Source organism: Bos javanicus, chromosome 2 (assembly GCF_032452875.1).
Source record: "Bos javanicus breed banteng chromosome 2, ARS-OSU_banteng_1.0, whole genome shotgun sequence".
NCBI lineage: Eukaryota > Metazoa > Chordata > Mammalia > Artiodactyla > Bovidae > Bos > Bos javanicus.
The window spans coordinates 4,487,969-4,512,143 of NC_083869.1; the positions used below are offsets into that span (position 1 = coordinate 4,487,969).

Genomic DNA, 24,175 nt, shown 5'->3' on the forward strand with positions numbered 1-24,175 from the left:
TATAAAATTTAAAATTTATAAAAGAAAACAAAGAAGAAACTACTTGTTACTTTGGAGTAAGTAAAAATGGCTTAGGACACAAAAAATGCTGATTATAAAGGGGACAACTAATATGTTGTACTAAAATGACTGCTCTGCAAAAGACATCATTAAGTAAGATAAAAGGGCAAGCCACCAAATGAGAGAGAACATTTGTGATAAATGTGTCAACAAAGAACTTACATCCCAAATATTTTAAAAACTCCTGTAACACAAAAGCAAAAAGACAAACAGCCAGTTTGGTTTTTTTTTTTAATGGGCAAAATATTTGAATAGACACTTCATCAAAGATGCTGTATAAAAGCCAAATAAACACATTAAAAAAATTAAACTATTAATCCCAGGGCAATGCAAATTAAAAACAATAGAAACCACTGTACACCCACCAGAATGACTAAAAAAAGACTGACAATACCAAGTTTTGACATGTTTGTGGAGCAAGTAGAACCCATATATTGGTGGAATGCAAAATAATTTAGCCACTTTGGAAAACAGTTTGATACAGTGTCTTAAAAAATTAAACAAGAGCTTACCATACAACCCAGCAATCTCATTCCTAGGTATTTACCCAAGATAAATGAAAATATGTATCACACATACAGTGATTTCCTCAGTGGTTCATAGAAGCCTTATTCATGATAGCCAAACACTGAAAAGAACCCAGATTTTATCAACTGGTGACTGGATGAGCAAAGTTTGGTTTGATCCATACAGTGGAATTCTACTCAGTAATAAAAAGAAGCAAACTAGCATTACATGTAATAAAATGGAGGAGTGTCAGAAGCATTTTATTGAAAGAAAGAAGCCAGACCCAAAGGACCACTTATTGTGTGGTTCTATTTATGTGAAATTCCAGAAAAGACCAAATAATAGTGATAGAATGCAGATCAGTGGTTTCTAAGGAGTAGGGATGGGCGGGGAGGGAATTGACTGCAGAGGGGCATGAATGAACTTGTTAGAGTAATAGGCAATGTTCTATGTTGCGATTGTGTTGTGATTACAGTACTGAATACATTTATGTGCATTTAATTTTATAGAACAAATTAGTAGATTTTATATGTAAATTATACCTCAGTAAGGCCGATTGATTAAAAAAGATCTAGAGATATGAACATATATTTCCCTTTGTGAAATATGACCTGTGATCATATAAAACGAACTTCAACATGGAAATGTTACTTAAAACCACAATAAGATACCCAGTACACACCCACTAGAATGTCTGCATATCAAGAATTGGTGAGGATGAGGAGCAACTGGACTACTAATATGCTGCTGGTGGAAACTTCAGATGAGTCAACCACTTTGGAAAGTAATTTGACAGTTTCGTATAAAGTTTACTATTTGACCTAACCAATCTGCTGATTTGTTGGTGAACGCGTGCTAAATCACTTCAGTTGTGTTTGAGTCTTTGCGACCCTATGGACTGTAGCCTGCCAGGCTCCTCTGCCCATAGGATTCCCCAGGCATGAATACTAGAGTGGGTTGCTATGCCTTTCTCCAGAGGATCTTCCGACCGAGGGATCAAACCCGTTTCTCTTACATCTTCTGCATTGGCGGGTGGGTTCTTTACCACTAGTGCCACCAGATGTTGGTGAGAATGTTTAAAAAAAAAACACTGAACTCTCTTAGAATAGCTGTTTTATTGTATGCAAATTATACCCCAATAAAATGCTTAAAAAATTTTTTTTAATCAAAATTTTTAAAAATCTAGGAGAAAAATCAATATATAACAAAATATAAAATATACTTTAATCTTTTCTCCCAGCAATCTTGATTCCAGCTTGTGTTTCTTCCAGTCCAGTGTTTCTCATGATGTACTCGGCATATAAGTTAAATAAGCAGGGTGACAATATACAGCCTTGATGTACTCCTTTTCCTATTTGAAACCAGTCTGTTGTTCCATGTCCAGTTCTAACTGTTGCTTCCTGACCTGCAACAAATTTCTCAAGAGGCAGGTCAGGTGGTCTGGTATTCCCATCTCTTTCAGAATTTTCCACAGTTTATTGTGATCCACACAGTCAAAGGCTTTGGCATAGTCAATAAGCAGAAATAGATGTTTTTCTGGAACTCTCTTGCTTTTTCCATGATCCAGCGGATGTTGGCAATTTGATCTCTGGTTCCTCTGCCTTTTCTAAAACCTGCTTGAACATCAGGAGGTTCACGGTTCACGTATTGCTGAAGCCTGGCTTGGAGAATTTTGAGCATTACTTTACTAGCGTGTGAGATGAGTGGGGCTGTGCGGTAGTTTGAGCATTCTTTGGCATTGCCTTTCTTTGAGATTGGAATGAAAACTGACCTTTTCCAGTCCTGTGGCCACTGCTGAGTTTTCCAGATTTGCTGGCATATTGAGTGCAGCACTTTCACAGCATCATCTTTCAGGATTTAAAATAGCTCAACTGGAATTCCATCACCTCCACTAGCTTTGTTCGTAGTGATGCTTTCTAAGGCCGACTTGACTTCACATTCCAGGATGTCTGGCTCTAGGTCAGTGATCACACCATCGTGATTATCTGGGTCATGAAGATCTTTTTTGTACAGTTCTTCTGTGTATTCTTGCCACCTCTTCTTAATATCCTCTGCTTCTGTTAGGTCCATACCATTTCTGTCCTTTATCAAGCCCATCTTTGCATGAAATGTTCCCTTGGTATCTCTAATTGTCTTGAAGAGATCTCTAGTCTTTCCTATTCTCTTGTTTTCCTCTATTTCTTTGCATTGATCGCTGAGGAAGGCTTTCTTATCTCTTCTTGCTATTCTTTGAAACTCTGCATTCAGATGCTTGTATCTTTCCTTTTTCCTTTGCTTTTCACTTCTCTTCTTTGCACAGCTATTTGTAAGGCCTCCCCAGACAGCCATTTTGCTTTTTTGCATTTCTTTTCCATGGGGATGGTCTTGATCCCTGTCTCCTGTACAATGTCACGAACCTCATTCCATAGTTCATCAGGCACTCTAATCTATCAGATCTAGGCCCTTAAATCACAAGCTGGAATCAAGATTGCCAGGATAAATATCAATAACCTCAGATATGCAGATGACACCACCCTTATGGCAGAAAGTGAAGAGGAACTCAAAAGCCTCTTGATGAAAGTGAAAGTGGAGAGTGAAAAACTTCGCTTAAAGCTCAACATTCAGAAAACGAAGATCATGGCATCCGGTCCCATCACTTCATGGGAAATAGATGGGGAAACAGTGGAAACAGTGTCAGACTTTATTTTCTTGGGCTCCAAAATCACTGCAGATGGTGACTGCAGCCATGAAATTAAAAGATGCTTACTCCTTGGAAGAAGAGTTATGACCAACCTAGATAGCATATTCAAAAGCAGAGATATTACTTTGCCAACAAAGGTCCGTCTAGTCAAGGCTATGGTTTTTCTAGTGGTCATGTATGGATGTGAGAGTTGGACTATGAAGAAGGCTGAGCGCTGAAGAATTGATGCTTTTGAACTGTGGTGTTGGAGAAGACTCTTGAGAGTCCCTTGAACTGCAAGGAGAACCAACAAGTCCATTCTGAAGGAGATCAGCCCTGGGATTTCTTTGGAAGGAATGATGCAGAAGCTGAAACTCCAGTACTTTGGCCACCTCATGCGAAGAGTTGACTCATTGGAAAAGACTCTGATGCTGGGATGGATTGGGGGCAGGAGGAGAAGGGGACGCCAGAGGATGAGATGGCTGGATGGCATCACTGACTCGATGGACATGAGTCTGGGTGAACTCCAGGAGTTGGTGATGGACAGGGAGGCCTGGCGTGCTGCGATTCATGGGGTCTCAAAGAGTCGGACACAACTGAGCGACTGAACTGAACTGAATCTTTTCTCCTAGCACATTTTTCCGACAAGAAAAAAATTTCTAATTTTTTCCTGAGCAGGTCATCGAATAAGGGCTCAGAGTACATGTGGTTATTTATTCCATAGTCATTGATAATAGCAGAAATTTGGAAATAACCTAAAAGCTCGTCCATGATATAAGGGTTTAAAAAACTATAGTACAACTATACAGTGGGCATTTAGCCCTTTTAAAATGATACAGTATATATCTATTACTCAGTGATTTCTCTCTTAGGTATATATATGTATTTAATAGAAATGATATGAATGTTCACCAAAAGACGTACATGAATATTCCTAGCACTCCTATTCATCAATAGTGAAAGAACTGAAAACTAACTGCCTGCTGGCAGTAAAATGGATAATTTGTGATTTATTCAAGAATTGGCATACTGTACTGAGAAAGAAAGATCTACAGCTACGTGGAGTAACATGGATGAAGTCTCATACCTGTAAGTGAAAGAGGCAGGACACAACCGTTTGGTATAAGTGTATTTATATAGAGCTCAGAAATAAGATAGCAGTAACCTGTAGTGTTAGAAGTCAGCATAGTAAATATCATTGGGAGGAGCAGTGACTGGAATCGGGCTGAACAGGGGGTTTCTGGGGAACCAGTAGGATTCTGCTGGTTGATCTAGGTGCTGGTAACTCAAGTGTGTTCAGTTTGTGAAAGTTCACTAAGCTATAACATTAGTATTTGTACACTTGTCTTATGAAGGTTGTAGTTAAATAAGGACTTCCTTGGCAGCACAGTGCCTAAGATCTGTTTTCCACTTCAGGGTTCACGGGTTCAGTCACTGCTTAGGGAACTAATATCCCACATGCAGTGCGGCACACCAAAAATAAATAAAAACCCACTTAAAATTAAAGAGCCGAGGAGTGTCTAAGGTTTTATCAAAATAGTAACTTGGAGCTTCTAGGGGATAGACTTTGGGAGCAGTTTTACTTTCTGTATAGTTTTCCAAATAATTAAAAAAAAATTTTTAAGTGTAATCTTTATATTCAGAAAAACAGCATTATTTTAGGAAAATGTTAGTGCAAATTAATATCTTCACGGTCTCTCCTCTTTCATTTACTTTAGTTCCTTGATTTTTTTTTAACTTTTAAATACGTTACAAGTTCTCATGGTCCAAAATTCCAAAAGAAAAAGAGTATACACTAAAGAGTATCTCTTCTCCCTGTCCCCCACTCACCGCTTGCTGAGGTACGTGATCACTGTTCAAATATAAATGTGTTTATGTTTGTGTATATTTTATTTCTTCTCTGTGCTATACCTGGCTATTTTCATGTATCTTTTTCATATATTATGAAATTATACATTTTTTCCATAAGAGTACCTAAAAAGTTTTCCTGCTTTGTTTTTATATTTGCATGCTAGTGTAGTGTGTGACTATGTCATAATTTATATAACCAGATCACTGTTGATGGACATTTAGGTTTTTTCAATTTCTTTCCTGGTATAAAAATGTTGAAACAAATAACTTGTACCCGGCAACCCACTCCAGTACTGTTGCCTGGAAAATCCCATGGGCGGAGTAGCCTGGTAGGCTGCAGTCCATGGGGTCCCTAAGAGTAGGACACGACTTTGCACTTCTCACTTTCATGCATTGGATGAAGGAAATGGCATCCCACTCCAATGTTCTTGCCTGGAGAATCCCAGGGACAGGGGAGCCTGGTGGGCTGCCGTCTGTGGGGTCGCACAGAGTCAGACACGACTGAAGCGACTTAGCAGCAGCAGCAATTCATTTTATATATATGTTCTATATCTATAAGATATGTTTGTTTCATGGTATGCACACTCAAAATGATAGCTATGTAAATTAATAAATATGTTAACTATCTTCACTGTAGTAGTTATTTCAGAATATACCATATATTAAATATTCATGCCCTCTACCCAAAAAAAAAAAGATACATCCCTACAAGTTGAAATGTTGAATCTCAAAGAGTGCATGCATTATAGTAACAGTAGAGCTTTACTTGTTCACTCTGTAGGGAAATTTGTTTTTAAATATTGTATGTTCTTAGACTTAAGAACTAAAGTAATCTTTTTAATATTAAGTTTTTATAACTTTTTAAATAAATATTTTAAATGAAATTGTCTTACGTCTCCTATTACAGTTTCAGCTACTTGAGTTCATTCTTTCTCCTTCATGTCTTCACTAGTCAACGATGAATCTAGTCGAGATGCTGAAGTCGCTGCCAGGGAGCACATGGGTTCCAGCAGCTCCTTACAGTCCCGTGAAGAGAAGCAGGAACCTGTTGTGGTAAGGCCCTACCCGCAGGTGCAGATGCTGTCTACACACCATGCTGTCGCCTCGGGCACGCCTGTCACAGTGGCAGCCCCACCAGCACACCTGACGCCAGCAGTGCCACTCTCATTTTCGGAGGGACTTATGAAGGTAATGGAGAGGTTTAAAATTTCACACTGAACCGCAGCTAAAGACTGGCTAGTATTTCTGACAATGCTCACAAAGTCTTAGGCTAGAGCCTAGGATTGTAGCCTTTTCTTGTTGACCCATCAGTCCAGCTCCTCCCTGTAATTCAGAGTTTCGCCGTTCTGCAGTGCCTAGTGCCCTGCTGCAGGGCAGTTGGCATCACAGGATCTTTTCTAGTATCCATATTGACATAAATTTTATTCACAAGTTATGGGCATACTAGTGTAGCTTTTATCTTGGAGTGGCATTCTTTTCCAAGATTTTATTTGCTAATTTGGGGATATCTGAGAACATGGCTTTGTGTGTATTACCTTGTGGATATGTTTTAGTTACTGGGAATTTTGTTTATTTCCATCCAGACTTGGGGAGGCAGCACAGTATAGAAGAAAGAATGTGGGCTGTGAGCCATACAGATCTGGGCTTTATTCCCATTTCTTGTTTTTACCATCTGTGTGGCTCTGAGCAAGGAACTTAGCCTTGCTTTGTATGTTTGCACATCTGTAAAATGGAAACGGTAGTACTTCAATGGAAAGGCTGTGATGCTAAGAGATAAAATATACAAGGCTTCTAGCATCTTTTGTGGCATTCTCCAGGTTTGATTTGTGTGCGTATATAGAATGAAACGCATCACTAGTAAAAAGCTATTGATATGTTTCGTGTGGTTTTCTGTTTGCAGCCGCCCCCGAAGCCCACCATGCCTAGCCGTCCCATTGCTCCTGCTCCACCTTCTGCCTTGTCACTTCCCCCCAAGGTTCCAGGGCAGGTTACCGTTACCATGGAGAGTAGCATCCCTCAAGCTTCAGCCATTCCTGTGGCAACAATCAGTGGACAACAGGTTTTCTTCCTCTTAATTTGCTGATTTTCCAACTGAGATGCCAGAGTGTTGATCATTATTTATTGAATGCCAGCAGTACATTAGGCCCTGGACTAAGTTAAAAAATTAACTAGTCACAGTATCTGCAAGGGGACGAGAGTAGAATTGACAGAGAGGGATGGCATAGGGAGTAAGGCCAACACGCACAGTGGTCTTGTCATTTAGCCCATACGTATTGAGTATCTGCTCTGTGGAAGGTTCCATCCGCAGTGTGAGAAACAAACCTAGATAAGACAGCCCATGACTTTGAGCTCAGAGTCCATTTGTGCTTGGTTTACAGGTACAGAACTGTAGTGGGTTAAGAACAGCCTCACAGTAGCAGTGCTTCTCTAGGTTATTCTCTGAGGAGCGTAATGTGTATCTTTTGGGGAACTAACAGGTTCCCTCAGCAGCCTACCAATCGTGAACATTTATTTTAAAGTCTCATATTTAGCTTCATTTTTAAAAATTGTAATCCTCCTCCATGATATGCATTTTATTTCTTTAAATATTTTAAATTACCAATGAAAACTGAATCTCAGAACTTCTCCTTAAAGTTTACGAGAAAAAAATCGGTATTCCAAAAAGACGCACTGTGGTTTTTTCATTTTGTCACACTGCTGAATACTCCCAGAAGTGTTGAAACGTCCACCTGAGAAGCACTGGCATCAGGGTTGGGCGAGTGTGAGGAAGGGACACTGAGGGTTGAGCTGAAGAACTCGCAGGGGAATGCCCGTTGGATATTGACTCAATTTACTTAGAAATCCTGGCTGGCATAAAGAATGCGTGAATTTAGTGGCATGCAGAGGAAATAGTGAGAGTAAGAAGAAGTAAGCTATTGGCCAAGATAGAGAAGATAGAACAAGATAGAGAAAACAAATAGAGAAAGACTACTGCTGGCAACGCGGGTGTCTGCAGGGATTCGGTCAGGTGTGTCATCAGTGACAGGGATGTAGCAGCAGCTAGACCCGAGGCAGCCGATGGGTCCCCCGTCACCACGTGCCTGCTGGCCCAGGCCATCGTGCAGTGTGCTGTGTAAAGAAAGCTAACGTCCTATCCCTTGGGTGCTCACTATCTACAAGGAGCAACCCAGCCCATGTTTAGAGGTAGCTGGCTTCCCAGAAGCAATGCCTAAGCACTCATGGCTAAGACCAGACACTTGGAAATAACATCCCATCCTGTTCTTTGAAGGGACACCCCAGTAACCTGCATCACATCATGACCACAAATGTACAGATGTCTATTATCCGCAGCAACGCTCCTGGGCCCCCTCTTCACATTGGAGCTTCTCATTTACCTCGAGGTAAGGCTGCGTGTTTTGTTGAAACTCTTGAAAGGCAATGACAGGTGTACATTTGGTAAAAAATACGGTAACACAAAGCATATCCAGAATGAGCTTTTTGAAGCTGCAGGACAGGAAAAATAAACTTAGATAAATGCACATTTTTAGCATGGTCTAATAGTTGCTTATTATAGTAATAACAAGTATGTGTCTGTGTGTAAACTTAAAGCAATTCAGGTTTTTTATGGTCTAAAAATTGTCCTTTAGTAATGAGGAGCTCCTAAAAGCTATGGTAATCTAAATGTGGTTTTCCTTTTTAATAAATAACTCACAAATGTTAATACTGAGCATTTTTGAAGTTTAGTGGAAATGGTTACTCAGATCTCTTTGTTCATCTGGCAATAAGCTGAATTTGTTCTTACCATTACATTCTAATAGTTTCTACAGTATTAAGTTTAGTGAGAGTTTTCAGCTACTTGGTCAGAAATTGTCACCGCCTATGAGAGAGGATGAAATTATTTTGGCAGAAGCATGCTAGTGGATGCTCTCTCTTAACATACCTTAGTGGTTCTCAGGATGAAGTTCAGATACTGCAGGGGAGGCTGGTGAGGTCAAAACTAATACATGTGCCCTCTCTGTGCTGACGTGGGCACTGACGGTGCAGGGCGGTGGTGGTTCATGCAAATGCAGCTGCCCGGTGGTTTCCCTGCCGGAGCCTCGGCCTGAACCAGGGCAGCAGCACCTGCCGGAGCCTCGGCCTAAACCAGGGCAGCAGCACTGTGCTGTGCTGCACTGCTGAACACCTGTAGTTAGACCAAAAAGCCGGTTTCACTGAAGAACATCCTCAAAGAAGCAATACAGATTGTTAACCTCAACTTCGGGCCTTGACTGCACATTTTCTTAATAATTTCTTATGTGATGAAATGGGAAATACACATAAAACACTCAAAATACTGACCTACTGAGCTTCTGGGGGATATAATTGCAGCTGTTTAAATTGTGAGCCCAGACGCCATACTAATGAAAAACTGCTCTTTCTCCAGGTGCAGCTGCTGCTGCAGTGATGTCCAGTTCTAAAGTGACCACGGTCCTGAGACCCACTTCACAGCTGCCAAACGCTGCTGCAGCTCAGCCAGCAGTGCAGCACATCATCCACCAGCCCATCCAGGCACGCCGGGGCTGCGGGGAGTCAGCCAGCAAGTGTTAAGGGCCTGCTCTGAGCTATTCGCTCTGCTGGGCACTGCATGAGTCCTTAAACTTTAAGTGACTTTCGATCTAGTTGCCAGGATGTAGAGCAGGCTGAATTATATACAGTGTCATGTGGTCTGCTGTGAGAATTTAGGAGAGAGGTAGGGAGGCCAGGCTTTCTGTTGGGATGGGTGTGGCAGTGGGGATTCAGAGAAGTGAAGAGGGAGTGAAGGGAGCAGTGTTCTGAACAAGGCAAGAAAGCTGGTGGTTGGTTGTACACAGTGTGGAGTAAACACTAGTTAGAACTAAGTAATTCTAATTTGGATAGGGATATGTGAACCTGTAAACTTTTTAAGCACATTTTTATGCACATACGTATCTGTTTTGAAGAAGACGGTCCATGCCTTTCCACTTTTTTCAAGGAAATCTGTGGCCTCAGTACTACTGAAATATACTGTGTGGTACCATGTCTCTAAATTTGAGACTCTTAAGAGTATAAACTTGGTTTTTTACACGGTAGAGAGCTACTTCATTTTTTAAATCAGTGATAGATGATCAAAGAAATATCTCTGAAAGTTTAATCTGGCTGAACTATATACAGAACATGGAAGTTCAGTGCCTTTAGGGGCAAGGCTGGCAGCATGTGTGAAACAGCTTTAAGATAGTGCAGGGAAGTGCTGATTAGAAGGTGGGGTAAGCGATATCTAGCCTAGAGCATTCACATTAAAACAAAAGGTCTTGCTGGCTAATGAAAAACATTTGGAGACTAGACTAGGGCCCCAGAAGTATATGTTAGGAAGGATTGGAAAAAGAAGAGAACCAAGGTAAGGCGCTCGCTAGTGAGGAAGACAGTGCAGCAGACCCAGTGTGAGACGACAGACGGTAAGAGCAGCGCTGTGGGCGCAGGCCTGCAGGTGAGGAGCAGAGCAGGAGTGAGAAGACAGTGCAGCAGACCCAGTGTGAGACGACAGACGGTAAGAGCAGGGCGGTGGGCGCAGGCCTGCAGGTGAGGAGCAGAGCAGGAGTGAGAAGACAGTGCAGCAGACCCAGTGTGAGACGACAGACGGTAAGAGCAGGGCGGTGGGCGCAGGCCTGCAGGTGAGGAGCAGAGCAGGAGTGAGAAGACAGTGCAGCAGACCCAGTGTGAGACGACAGACCTTAAGAGCAGTGCAGTGGGCAGAGGTCTGCAGGTGAGGAGCAGAGCAGGAGTGGACAGAGCCTGCCTGGCTGCCTGCACGTGTCAGGATCGGGAAAGAGGGACTGCTCTAGAGCTCAGCTGATGGAGCTGACAGCAGACAAGGGCAGTCCAGCGTGGAATTAGTTTGCAGGTGAAGATTTGACACTCGGACGTAGGAGTAAGGGAAGTATATCCACATGAGAGCATCTGGGACCTGCATCTTCCTCGGGTAAAGAATGCTGTTTCCAGGTACTCACTTTTAGCGTGCGAGCCAGCAGTTCCATCTAGTTCTGTGAAGGATTGCATAGTCATGAAAAGTGTCTACTCTCGGACCAGCACCAGATCTGTGGTAACCAGAGCTGAAGGGTTAGCTTCCAGTTTGTACTAATAGTAGGACAGAATTTTGAATCTGGTCATATTGGAAAAGGAGGGACTTGTGTACTGTCCAGTCAGAATTGGGTTTTTTTGGACAATTCTGACTGTTCGCCTTCTAACAGCCTATCTCTTAAAAAGAGTTCCTTAATGAGAATGGTTAGAGTTTACTTTCATTTGGATATAAACACACTTATTAGAGGCCCAGGGTTCACATTATACTTGTAGTGTTTGGCATACTTTATTTCGCTTTTTAAGTGAAGTATTTTTTTTTCTCTTCTCTTGGTAGTCTCGTCCACCTGTGACCACCTCTAATACCATCCCTCCTGCTGTGGTAGCAACCGTGTCAGCCACCAGAGCTCAGTCTCCAGTCATTACTACGACAGCAGCCCATGCCACTGATTCCACACTTAGGTATATTTGGGGATCTGAAGATCAGCCATCTTGTCATCTTCCCTTCTTATCTCCTCTTTTCTCTTCCTTCTTTCATTCCTTCATTCTACTCAATATTTATTGAGTGCTTTTTTTTTTTAATGAGCCATGGTAGTGTTCTCCATACTGAGGTTAAAGCCATGAACAAATAAAAAGAAATTCCTGCCCTTATAGAGTTTCTCTTTTTGAAACTGTGACTGGAGACATGCAACTGAAAAATATATGTTTTTTCAGGTGGCAGAGAGTGCTTTGGGGAAAAATTAGGTAAGGCAAATGGGATTTGGAGTGACAGGTAGGCAGTGCAAAGGGGCTTACTATTTCATATAAGGTGATCAGGGAGGGCTTTGTTGATAGGGATACATTTGAACAGAAAATGGAAAGATACGGTAAATGAGCCGTCTGGGATAAGAGTGTTCTAGGCAGTGGGAGCAGTAAAAGCAAAGGCCCTGAGACAGCACAGGGAAGCCTTAGCAGAGTTTGGAGCAAAGCATCACCATAATCTGAATTAGTTGGATCAGCCTGGTTGCTGGAGAGAGTAGGCTGCGAGGAGGCCAAGTTAGAAACATTGTTTAGAAGGGGATGGCAGGAATCCAGAGAGATGATCGTTGGAGGTGAGAAGACATAGTTAGATTCTGAATAGAATTCTGCAGGTAGTCAAGAGGGTTTCTGAGGAATTACGTATGGGGTTATGGGAGAATGAGAACAGTCAGGATTATGGCAGCACTGGTTGGCTCTGCAGCTGGGAGAGTGGAGTTGCCTTAACTTGAGATGAGAAGCAATGTGAGGAGCAGGTTTGGGGCAGGAATTCCAGACTTTGATTTGGGGCATTTTGCATTTGTGCTGACTTCTGAGCCCCCCAAGTGGAGATGTTGAGAAAAGTTAACATGTGAATCTGGGGTCCATGGAAGAGTTCTGGACGATATAATTTAGGAAGAAAGCGTGGATAAGGAAGTTTTTGAGAGAGAAAATGGCTTCCAGTTGAGAGGTCTTTTGAGGGAGGCGGTGTTCTCAAAGGAAGACCAAGATTCATTAGGGCAGGAAGATAGGGGATATATTCACAGAAGAGGTTGAGGATATAGGGGATTTCGCTAAAGACCAATTGTGAGTCCAGAGGGTATAGCGGAAAAATTGAATGTTTGAAAAATGAAGATAGTACAGTTGATTTACAGACCATACAGGGAAAGAGTCTGGTCAGTGAGGGATGCCCACCAGTGTTTTTTGTGAATGACTCAGTAGGGATAAGACACGATGTTATTTGTCCTCACAGCCTTCATTAATATGCTTGGAGGGCCATGGGGGAAGGCAGCAGGGTGAGTCTTCCCGGGAGCATGCAGAATTCTAGTGGTCTTTCTTGATTCTTGCCATTGCTTATGTGGGTGCCAGGGAAGGGGCTTTCGGCAGTGTTAACAAGAAATGATTCGTTGAACAAAAGAAGGGGTAGTGGACGTGTAGAGCAGAGCTGTCAAGAACTAGAGACCATCTGTAAGACTTGTCTATCAGTTGGAAACAGTCTGAGGTACCTTCTTGGTTTCTTCTTTGTTTGACCAAGTAAATGAAAAGGAGGCAAGGGAAAGAAAGCAGATTTTAGAGAGAAGGTTGAGTTTTGGGATACTGAGTTTATCTGTGAAATGATTAATCAAGTGGCTGTGGCAACAGGTTATTGAAGAGATGTCTTTGCCTGAGATACAGGATTTTGACGTCATTAATACAGGCTGTAGTGAAGCTTTAGGTAACTGAGTCTATCCAGGGGGAATAAATACAATGAGAAGAGGGCCTGGAATAGAACTCTGAAGACAGTGACACTTAAATGCAGGAAAGTGCCTAGGACTTAACTTCAACCACCAGCTCTGTCATTTGCTAGTTGTGTCATTTACTAGTGACTTCTGTGTCAGTCACTAGTCGTGTCTGACTCTTTGTGACCCCATGGACCGTAGCCCACCAGGCTCCTCTGTCCATGGGATTCTCCAGGCAAGAACACTGGAGCGGATTGCCATTTCCTTCTCCATGTGTAACCTTCAGCAAGTTTTAAAGTTAATCTAATCCTTAGTCTCCTTTTCAATAAAATGAAGACACTTTACTTTTTGGTAATAGACTATATTGTCTGAGGTACAAAGAGATATAGTTGCCCACTATAAAATAGACTATGTGTTATTCATGTTAACTTTATAGCACCTTTAAAAAATTAATACATTCAGATGGTGTGATGAAATTCAGGGTTAGATTTTTTTCTTCAAACTATGTTGAATTATCTGTCTTTTCCAGTGTATTGTGTTTTTACTAAAAAAATGGATGTTGAACTTTGTCAGATATATTTTCAGCATATAACACTATCTCTTCACTCATAAAACAAATATGTGTTGTATACCCCCTCTGAGCCAGTCACTACTCTAGGCATTAGAAATGCACTAGGGAGTTAAACAGACATAAACTGTAATGATCAAATGATTTTTTTCTGTTTAAATGATCCATAACTATGATAAATTTCAAATGTCTCAGTTCAGTTCAATCACTCAGTCATGTCTGACTCTTTGTGACCCCATGAACTGCAGCATGCCAGGCTTCCCTATCTATCACCAACTCCCGGAGTCCACCCAAACCCGTGTCCATTGAGTCAGTGATGCCATCCAACCATCTCATCCTCTGTCGTCCCCTTCTCCTCCTGCCCTCAATCTTTCCCAGCATCGGGGTCTTTTCTAATGAGTCAGCTGTTCGCATCAGGTGGCCTAAGTATTGGAGTTTCAGCTTCAACATCAGTCCCTCCAATGAACACCCAGGACTTATCTCCTTTAGGATGGACTGGTTGGATCTCCTTGCAATCCAAGGGACTCTAAAGAGTCTTCTCCAACACCACAGTTCAAAAGCATCAGTTCTTCAGCGCTCAGCTTTCTTTATAGTCCAACTCTCACATCCACACATGACCACTGGAAAAACCATAGCCTTGGCCAGACGGACCTTTGTTAGCAAAGTAATGTCTCTGCTTTTTCATATGTCTAGGTTGGTCATCACTTTCCTTCCAAGGAGCAAGCATCTTTTAATTTCATGGCTGCAGTCACCATCTGCAGTGATTTTGGAGCCCCAAAAATAAAGTCAGCCACTGTTTCCACTGTTTCCCCATCTATTTGCCATGAAGTGATGGGACCAGATGCCATGATCTTAGTTTTCTGAATGTTGAGTTTTAAGCCAACTTTCTCACTCTCCTCTTTCACTTTCATCAAGAGGCTTTTGAGTTCCTCTTCACTTTCTGCCATAAGGGTGGTGTCATCTGCATATCTGAGGTTATTGATATTTCTCCTGGCAATCTTGATTCCAGCTTGTGCTTCTTCCAGGCCAGTGTTTCTCATGATGTACTCTGCATATAAGTTAAATAAGCAGGGTGACATATACAAGCTTGACGTACTCCTTTTCCTATTTGGAACCAGTCTGTTGTTCCATGTCCAGTTCTAACTGTTGCTTCCTGACCAGAATACAGATTTCTCAAGAGGCAGGTCAGATGGTCTGGTATTCCCATCTTTTTCAGAATTTTCCACAGTTTATTGTTATCTACACAGTCAGAGGCTTTGGCATAGTCAATAAAGCAGAAACAGATGTTTTTCTGGAACTGTCTTGCTTTTTCGATGATCCAACGGATATTGGCAATTTCATCTCTGGTTCCTCTGCCTTTTGTAAAACCAATTCTAATGTCTAATTCCCTTTAAATTCTAGAGATAGATGGTGGACTTCCCTGGTGGTCCAGTGTTAAAAACTCATCTTGCCATGCAGGGGATGCACGTTTGAGCCCTGGTCAGGGACCTAGAAGCCTACATGCTTCAGAGCAGCTAAGCCTGCACAGCACAACTGTTGAGCCTGTGTGCCATAACTAGGCAATGAAAGATCCACATGATGCAATGAAGGGCCCACGTGCCCCAGCTAAGACCCGACTCAGCCAAATAAACTTAAATTCTAGAGACAGAAAGTTTAAACAGACCGATTTCCATAGAAAAACATAGAAAATTTCAAAGCACTATCTCCCAGAAAATCACCTGGCCCAGATGATTTCATTGAACTCTACCGTACTCTAAAAGATCCAATAAACAGAAGATAATTAAATTAGTTCAAGAACTGGAAAAAGAAAGGAAATTTCCAAAGAAATTTAAGTGGTATGTCTTCATCTGTTAAATAAATTCAGTCCTGTCTGCCAGTTCTTTGATCATTTTTTTGTTGTTCTTCATCACTTACTGGAACAAAATTTATTCTCTTTTGCCAAGGGCCGAAAGGATATTGTATCTGTAGATCCAATATTTTGAATTTTCACACGCTCTAAATTGTTTCCCAGATGAATATCCTTACACTTAAAAAATAGTTTGGCAGATAAAGAACTTTTTTGGTTCCTGTGTTATTTTTTCTTTTAAATTTTGTTTACTTGTTTATTCATTTTGGCTGTACTGGGTCTTCATTGTTACACATGGACTTTGTCTAGTTGGGGCTAACAGAGGCTACTCGCTAGTTGGGGTGCACAGGCTTCCCGTTGCTGTGGGTTTTCTTGTTGTCGAGCACAGGCTTTGGAGCGTGCGGGCTGCAGTAGTTACGGCTCTTGGGCTCTAGAGTGTGAGCTCAGTAGTTGTGGCAGATGTGCTTGGGTGCCCTGCAGCATGTACAGTCTTCCCAAAGCGGAGGTTGAACCTGTTTCTCATGCAGTGGCAGGCGGATTCTTAACCACTGGACCACCAGGGAAGTCCTGGTTTCTGTATTTTTTTCCATGAGTATTTTCATGAGATATTTTCCCTCTGCTTTCTAGAGCTGCGTAGTCTATAGCCTGATTTTTTTTTAACCTTGTTTGTCTTTGAATTTCAAGAACTTTATTAGGACATGTTTCACCATTACCATTATGTATCGGTTTGTTCTGGAATATGATGTGCCTTTTTAATCTACACCATAACACTGTATTTATGAAAGTTTTTGTGAATTGTATCTTTTTATATTTATTCAATTTTGTTCTATTTTTTGGGGTGGGGAGGAACATCTGATGATGTGCTTGTTGGATCTTTTTGCATGACTTCCTTGTCTAACCCTTTTAAACTATTTTTTTCCTCTCTTGACTGCTTACTCTTCTCATGGTTTTTCTGCCCCTTACCAAACCCTCAGCACTGTGTCTCAAGCTCTACTGCTAATTCTGCCTTCATTCCTGACACAGCTGAATGTTTTTTTTCTGGTTCTCTCTCAAGTGCTGCCCTTTTATTTTGTCTTCTGTTGTCTCGTTGTCACTTCCAGTGAGCTCCTAGGTCTCTGCTTTGCGTTTTCATTCCATAGAAGCAGGTATGTCATTCACTTCCTTAATTCATGGCACAGTTTCCATCTGCCTGGTGAGAACATTTACAGTGGACACCCTCACTTCTGTCCACCTTTTTTCTTGCACCATCTTTAAGTAGATACTGTGCTGCTGCTTTTCTGAATCCTAATCTTTGAATGAACTTACTCTGGACCAACCAACCGTCTGTAGTTGGTTCTTGTAGGCGAGCTCTGTACTGGGTTAGAAGTTTTCCTGAAGACTCGGGATGCTGTTTTGAGGGCTTTTGGCCATTACTTCTCTCTTGCCAATGAAAATGCACTGCTGAAAATGGCAGTTTCTCTCTTCCTGAGTTTCACCACACAGTTGCCCTATGGAGCTTATCTGTATCTGTGCAAGTCCTAGTTCATGCCTTGCCTCTTGGATCTTGAAACTGGTCAGGGTCCAGGTTCTACTTTAATGTCATCTCCCACTGTTACAGACCATTTTGGTTTACTGGGTCAGAGTATACTCCTCACTTTGAAGAACTATACTGGATCTTATCTCTTAAATTCAGTTTGTAAACCCATTCACTAATATCCCACCAGGTCTGATTTTAAAGCATTTTGAGAGAGGATCCCTATGGTGAAACCATTGCTTAGTTTGGATACATGAGATCCCAGTCACATCACCTTTACAGCTTAAATTTTCGTGTTTTCTTCCTCCTAATCTATATTCACATGGTTCCAAAAGCATGAAAAGGTAAGGAGTATCACTCCTCTATCCCCCGTCTGCTAGGTTCCCGTGATCCTTTCCCTTTGCCTTTGTAAGGTAACATGTTAATAGCTTTGGGGGTATCCTTCTAGTGTTTCATAACTGCAGTTGAACTCAAATGCAGTTCTTAACTTTTATCCTTTTACCCCCAAAATTGTATAATTCATGGATTCCTAAGCTGCTCTCACTGCAGCTAGCTGTGTGTGAGTCTCATAATTCATATATTCCTCTTTGGGTTGGTTTTTATATATATATATATATTTATGGCAACATATATTGAAAGTTTTTCTTTTCAGTATGTGGAATTTCATTGTTCTTTTAGGACCAATATGATGATCCATTGTATAAAAGGATTTGAGGTTTGTTTCCTGTCCTGTACTATCATAAATCATATTACAGTGAATAACTTTATACTTAGGTCCTAATGCATGTGTGCAAGAAATCTGTAGGATAAATTCCCAAAAGTGATCACAAGGTGAATGTGATTGTAATTTTGATACCTGTGTCTTAATTGCCTTCCTTAGGGTTTGTACCAATTCACACTGCCTCTAGAATATTTAAAATTTCCTGTTCCCTTACAGCTTAAACAACAGAGTACACTGTGAGTTTTGAGGATTTTTGCCAATCTGATAGGTGAATGATGCTATATCAGTGTCTTTTAAATTACATTTCTCTTCCTCTGATTAAGACTTAGAGTCTTTGCACTTTGTTAAGGGGCCATTTTTGTTTTCTTTTTAGCAAACTGCCTACTCATATCCTTGGCCTCTTTTTTTATTGGACTGTTATTTTTCTCTTGGATTTCTAGGAGTTGTTAGTATATTAAGATTACACTTTCATCTATGAGTCCTTATGATACTTTGCTTGTAGTGTGTTTTAGGAGGTTTGCTTATTTGTTTAGAGTTAAGTTCATTGATCTTTTATAGCTTTTGGATTTTGAGACCAAAAATCTCAAATTTTTGTTAGATTGTTAGAAAGCTCTCCCCAACTCCAAGGCTATAAAAAAAATTCTATATTTTTTTCATGTGTATGTTTTTTTTCCATTAAACCTTTCATTATTTCCGTATTTATCCTGGTGTATTGTGTGAAGGTAGGGATTCAGTCTTATTTTTTTCAAATGACTACATAGTCTTCCCAGCATCATTTATTAAATAGCCCATTCTCCCTCTCTCTAATTGGAATTCAGCTTCAATTATCTTACCATTTTTGTAATTTCAGTAGCTTGCTGCCACTTAATTTGACATGCTGTCTGTGTTGATATCCTTTTCAATTAGGTATTCATAACTGTAACTTTATCATGTGGTAAGGGATGATATAAAACTGGGGGAAGAAAGAAGTGCTTCAGGGATCAAGGTTAAACTTTTAATCAGGGTTTTCTGTAATCTTCCCTCATAACAGTTAGAACCTTATCTTCACTTTGTTCACAGAGTGAAGTGTGTTTATTATAATAATACTTGCTCGAGATTGTCAGAGAGTGTTGATTATTAATGTTGAAGATACTCAGATGATTAAGGATTAATTTATTTGGTTCGTGGGCTTCCCAGGTGGTGGTAGTGGTAAAGAACCCACCTGCCAGTGCAGGAGACATAAAAGATATGGGTTTGGTTACTGGGAGGGGGAAGATCCCCTGGAGGGAGGGCATGGCAACTGAGTGCAGTATTCTAGCCTGGAGAGTCCCATGGACGGAGGAGCCTGGCGGGCTACAGTCTATAGCATTGCAAAAAGTCGGACACGACTGAAGCGACTTAGATCGCACACATCTTGATACCTTTCCAGATGAAAGGTTATGGCAGTTTAAAGAGAGAAAATCGATGGACAGTTAAGTTTATTGGTTCACCTGTGGACTTCATAGACATGTGAAAAAGTAAAACTCTGACTGATCTTACACAAGACTGCCTGCATTATGTCTGGAGAGAAGTCATAGATTGTCATGTCTTTTCTGTCTTCCCAGTCGGCCAACTCTGTCTCTCCAGCATCCACCGTCTGCAGCAATTAGTATTCAGCGTCCTGCCCAGTCACGGGATGTGACAACAAGAATCACACTGCCATCTCACCCTGCGCTGGGAACACCAAAACAGCAGCTGCATACCATGGCGCAGGTAAAACCAGAGGTGAAGAGCCATCTGTATACTCTGTGGGTTAAAACCAGAATTGTGCAAATCTGGCTTAAAGCCTGGCAATATTGAAGGGAATGGTTGCTTTTAAAGGAGATTGAGTGGGAGAAGTTCTTGTTTATAATTGTGTTGTGGGCTGTTCCACACACAGAAAACGATCTTCAGTACTGGCACACCAGTGGCTGCAGCAACAGTAGCTCCTATTTTGGCAACCAACACCATTCCTTCTGCAACCACGGCCGGTAAGTCAGCAACCCTGCTCTTTCTGCCAGGTAAGGAGGAGGCATAAGTTGTGGGTTCCATTTTTACTTCTCAGTTTCAGGCAGAGAGTGAGAATTAGGCTAGAAAAATTCTCTTAACTTTTCCCAAAATCTTGGGATTTTGAGAGTATGTAATAAATGCACAGAGGCCATTGTTGAAGAATTTCCCTTTCTCTCTTGTTCCAGGATCAGTATCACACACACAAGCTCCAACAAGTACAATTGTTACCATGACAATGCCTTCACACTCGTCACATGCTACTGCCGTGACCACCTCAAACATACCAGTTGGTAAGTGTCATGCAATGTGCAGACAGACGCTTACAAGGAATTTTTCAGCCCATCTGACTGGGTCTTCATATAGATGGTTAGTGTTGACTTTTTTTTTTATTGTTAATTTTCAAAGCAACGCTGACTTTTAACTTTGAATATTATTTGACATACAGATTTGGCATTTTGATGGTAGAGCAAGAAAAGGTAACAGTCTTTGAGAGCTCAAAATAAACTATTTTAACTCCACTTTGGACTTCCTCATCAAACTTTGCCTCTTCTATGTGTACCTTTTAAAAAAATAAATTAACTTCACTGGTAAAAGTTTGAGAGGAACAATAGGAAAAGCAAGAAAGAAGCAAAAATCAGGAATGGAAGGAACTTGTACACTAATAGGTTGTTCGGGGAAAATCTCTGGGTGATGCAACAGTGGGAAGAATGCTAAACCTCAAGTCACTTCCCCAAGATTCTTGTCTTGAGTGACACCCAGAGTACTTCATGACCACCCGAAAATTCCTTCCAGGCTTTGTTTATTCCCCCTTTAAATATGTGTATATTTTCATTATTAAGAATCTTTGAGCGTTTTCCCTGGTGGTCTCGTGGTTAGGACTCAGCACTTTCACTCTCAGGGCTTGGGTTGGATCCCTGGTCAGGAAATAAAGATCCTGTAAGCCATTCAATGTGGCCAGGAAAAACATCTGTTAAGGTTTTGGCAGCCAGACTTGAGTGATGGAGAGAAGAGATTGGCAGGCTTTTTCCATAGGGCCAGATCATAAATGCCTCAGGTTCTGCAGGCCTCATAGGTGTGTACAGCCACCTAGCTATGGACAAGTGAAAGTGAAGTCGCTCAGTCATATCCGATTCTTTGCCACCCCATGGACTGTAGCCTATCAGGCTCCTCTGTCCGTGGGGTTTTCCAGGCAAGAGTACTGGAGTGGATTGCCATTTCCTTCTCCAGGGGATCTTCCTGACCCAGGAATCGAACCCGGGTCTCCCACATTGCAGGCAGACGCTTTACCGTCTGAGCCACCTATGTAAACAAAAGAGTGTGGTTGTGTTTCAGTAAGACGTTTAATGGGCATGGAAATTTGAATATCATATCATTTTCACCTGTCACAAAATATTCTTCTGTTTAATTTTCCCCCAACCGTTTAAAACTGTAGACCCATTGTTCGTTCATGGGCCAAAACAGGCAACAGCAAGGTTTGGCCCGCGAGTTGCCAACACCGGTCCTCAGAGCTGATAGCTCACTTCAGAGCTTCCAAAGCAGAAACTGTGGTGTGTGCGACAGAACACGCCCCTCTAACCCACAAGTCACAGGTTTCAGGTTGGTAGTGTTGACTGCGCCCTGGTTCTGTAACAGTGAGTGTGCCGTCTTACTTCCTTCACTCCTAAAGATATGAGACAGCTGCTGTATTTATAACATGCTGTGCTTTTCAAAGTAGAGACCTGGTGACCAGACACACAAGTGTGACTCCCTACCCTGCTGTGTCCCAGCTCTGAGGTTGGCCCTCCCTCCCCACGTCCTTCCTTTGTGCATGTGACAGGCTAGAGCTTCCACAGCCCTCGTAGCAAACTTTGAGGGCACATTTCCAGAATATCGGTAGGACCCAGGAAACTTGCTCCGTTTTCAGAGAAGCCAGAGTGCCAGCCCCTAAACTGGTGCTCAGCCCCACAGCACGCTCTTAGCGAGAGGATACTATGGTCTTTCTCACGCTCCTGCTCACTGTGGCTTGGCATTAGAGAGCCCAAACTTCTTTCCCACCCCTCTGAATTTAACATCACTTCTGTGAAGTTTGGGGGTGGCGTATCTAGCATTAAAGCGCTTATGTTGAAGAAGATCGCTGACTGTTCCATGTTGCCATTTCAGATTATTTTCTGGCTGCACCTAACAGTGTCATCAGTCATCCTCAGCACTGTATAAAGTCAGAGCCAAGCCCTTTCTTTTCATTTTATAGTCGAGAGTCTCACTAGGGAATGTGTAGCTATGAAGAAAATCAGACCAGTAAAGAGGAGCTATGTACCTTGGAGGGGCTCTCTGGTTGTGTCTTGAACCCTCTCTGTGAAGAATTATTTAGAGATCAGTTTTTATTAATGTCACTCTATCTTCCTAAGAGTAATACTGTGGAAGTAAACTCACCAAAAGTACTAGGAGACAAATTTCATTCATTTGGCTGAACCTACCAATTCTGCCTTTTCTGAGTATTTGCAGTTACATTCTCTAACTGTAGTCTGTGGTTATATTCTCTAGCTCATTTATCTTCGATGTTTTACCATTTACTAAATTCTAGATATGAAAATCATCTGACAGATGTGTCCAAACAGATTTAAACATCTGCCACTTAATGTGATTTTGTCTAAGTTCCATCAGGATTTTTGCTCTAGTTTTGTTTTCCTCTTGTGTAATAATCCAGATATTTGTTACATCATAATAGGATCCCTGTATAGAAGTGCCTCGATTCAGAAGGGATACCTGATAAGAACCCTCGGAGTATTGATTTTCAAGTTAGGGGCATAAGAGGTGTATTAAAGCCACCTGAGTGGCTTTCTGTGTCACTTGCTTTCTCCAGGTGAGATTAAGTATTGGATTCAGCCATTGTTATTACTAGGAAAGTATTGGGTCAGGGGAAAAAGTCTGATTAACCGTAAGCATAGGGTTCCTTCCTGCCATAAATGCCTGTTTCCAGTGGAATGACATCCTTATTTTTCTCCACACATGACAGTGGTCTCAGATTATGTGATCATGGTGTTCAGAAAACAGGAATCATCTTTGAAAATAGCCCCAATTTATGATTTCTGCATTGTGATTTTCCTCAAGGGTTTTTCTTTTTTTTTTTTTTTAAATAATTGAAGACATTTTTAATTAGGAAAAAGTAAAAATATTTTTCATGTATGTGTTTGTGGTAACCAACCTCTGCTTAGCTACTCTACCAAATGACAGGTACTTCCCTATTGGAAGCATTATTTTTTCTCCTCCCTTTTATGGGCATACTGACAAAACAAGGCTTAATTGCTTTTTACTCAGCACAGACTCTACTTACTACTGATGAAAAGCACATCGTGCCAACTTCTGTCTGCATTAGACATCAGGGCCATCCTCAGTGGTGAGCTTGGGCATCCCACCATCTTCCTGCAGAGACTCCCCAGCTGCCTTCCTTGGAAGCTAGTTGGGCATGGGTGCGGGGGTGGGGAGCTGGTGCTCAGTGTGCTGTTCTTTGGGTGATGTGCTGACGCCAGCCCAGTCTCCGCTGTTTGTGTGCCTGTCATTGCTGTGGTTGGGTCTTTATACAGGTGGAATTAAATTTGAAAACTATTATTTTTATTTTTGCCATAAAATATGCAAAATCACAGGACACTCAAGAGACTTTAAAAATAAAGTGGTCATCTAAAGAAGACTTCCTCATAGATGAGAAAACTGAGCTTGAAATAATCTCATTATTAATTAGCTACATTATTACTAATTGGTTAAGGGCCCTGGCGAAGAATCAGAAGTATTTGCCATTTCTGTATTCACTTTTTTTTTTTAAGTCTTCTCCTTTATAAAAATAAAAGTCTCCAGGAAGCCAAGTCAGGGGGAAAGGGCCCGCTTGCTGATGTTTGTAATAAAGTATTAATATTTCTGGGCTCCAAAATCACTACACATGGTGACTGCAGCCATGAAATTAAAAGACGCTTACTCCTTGGAAGGAAAGTTATGACCAACCAGATAGCATATTCAAAAGCAGAGACATTACTTTGCCAACAAAGGTTCGTCTAGTCAAGGCTATGGTTTTTCCTGTGGTCATGTATGGATGTGAGAGTTGGACTGTGAAGAAGGCTGAGTGCCGAAGAATTGATGCTTTTGAACTGTGGTGTTGGAGAAGACTCTTGAGAGTCCCTTGGACTGCAAGGAGATCCAACCAGTCCATTCTGA

The 24,175-nt window shown here is 41.5% G+C and overlaps 1 protein-coding gene across 11 annotated transcripts in view; it reads left to right on the top strand.

Annotated features, from left to right (window-relative positions):
* The window catches only part of SAP130 (Sin3A associated protein 130), a 77,855-nt gene that overhangs the window by 4,868 nt on the left and 48,812 nt on the right, over positions 1-24,175 (top strand). For 6 of the 11 annotated variants that reach the window (XM_061431861.1, XM_061431893.1, XM_061431869.1 and 3 more), the window contains exons 3-10: positions 6,030-6,265; positions 6,978-7,136; positions 8,346-8,457; positions 9,480-9,604; positions 11,463-11,587; positions 19,570-19,717; positions 19,884-19,974; positions 20,179-20,283. In XM_061431861.1, the coding sequence (XP_061287845.1) occupies positions 6,030-6,265; positions 6,978-7,136; positions 8,346-8,457; positions 9,480-9,604; positions 11,463-11,587; positions 19,570-19,717; positions 19,884-19,974; positions 20,179-20,283 (1,101 nt within the window). Of the gene's footprint in view, positions 1-4,245; positions 4,316-6,029; positions 6,266-6,977; positions 7,137-8,345; positions 8,458-9,479; positions 9,605-11,462; positions 11,588-19,569; positions 19,730-19,883; positions 19,975-20,178; positions 20,284-24,175 lie in introns of all 11 variants that reach the window. The other 5 variants (XM_061431837.1, XM_061431886.1, XM_061431854.1 and 2 more) reach the window with 2 other exon arrangements.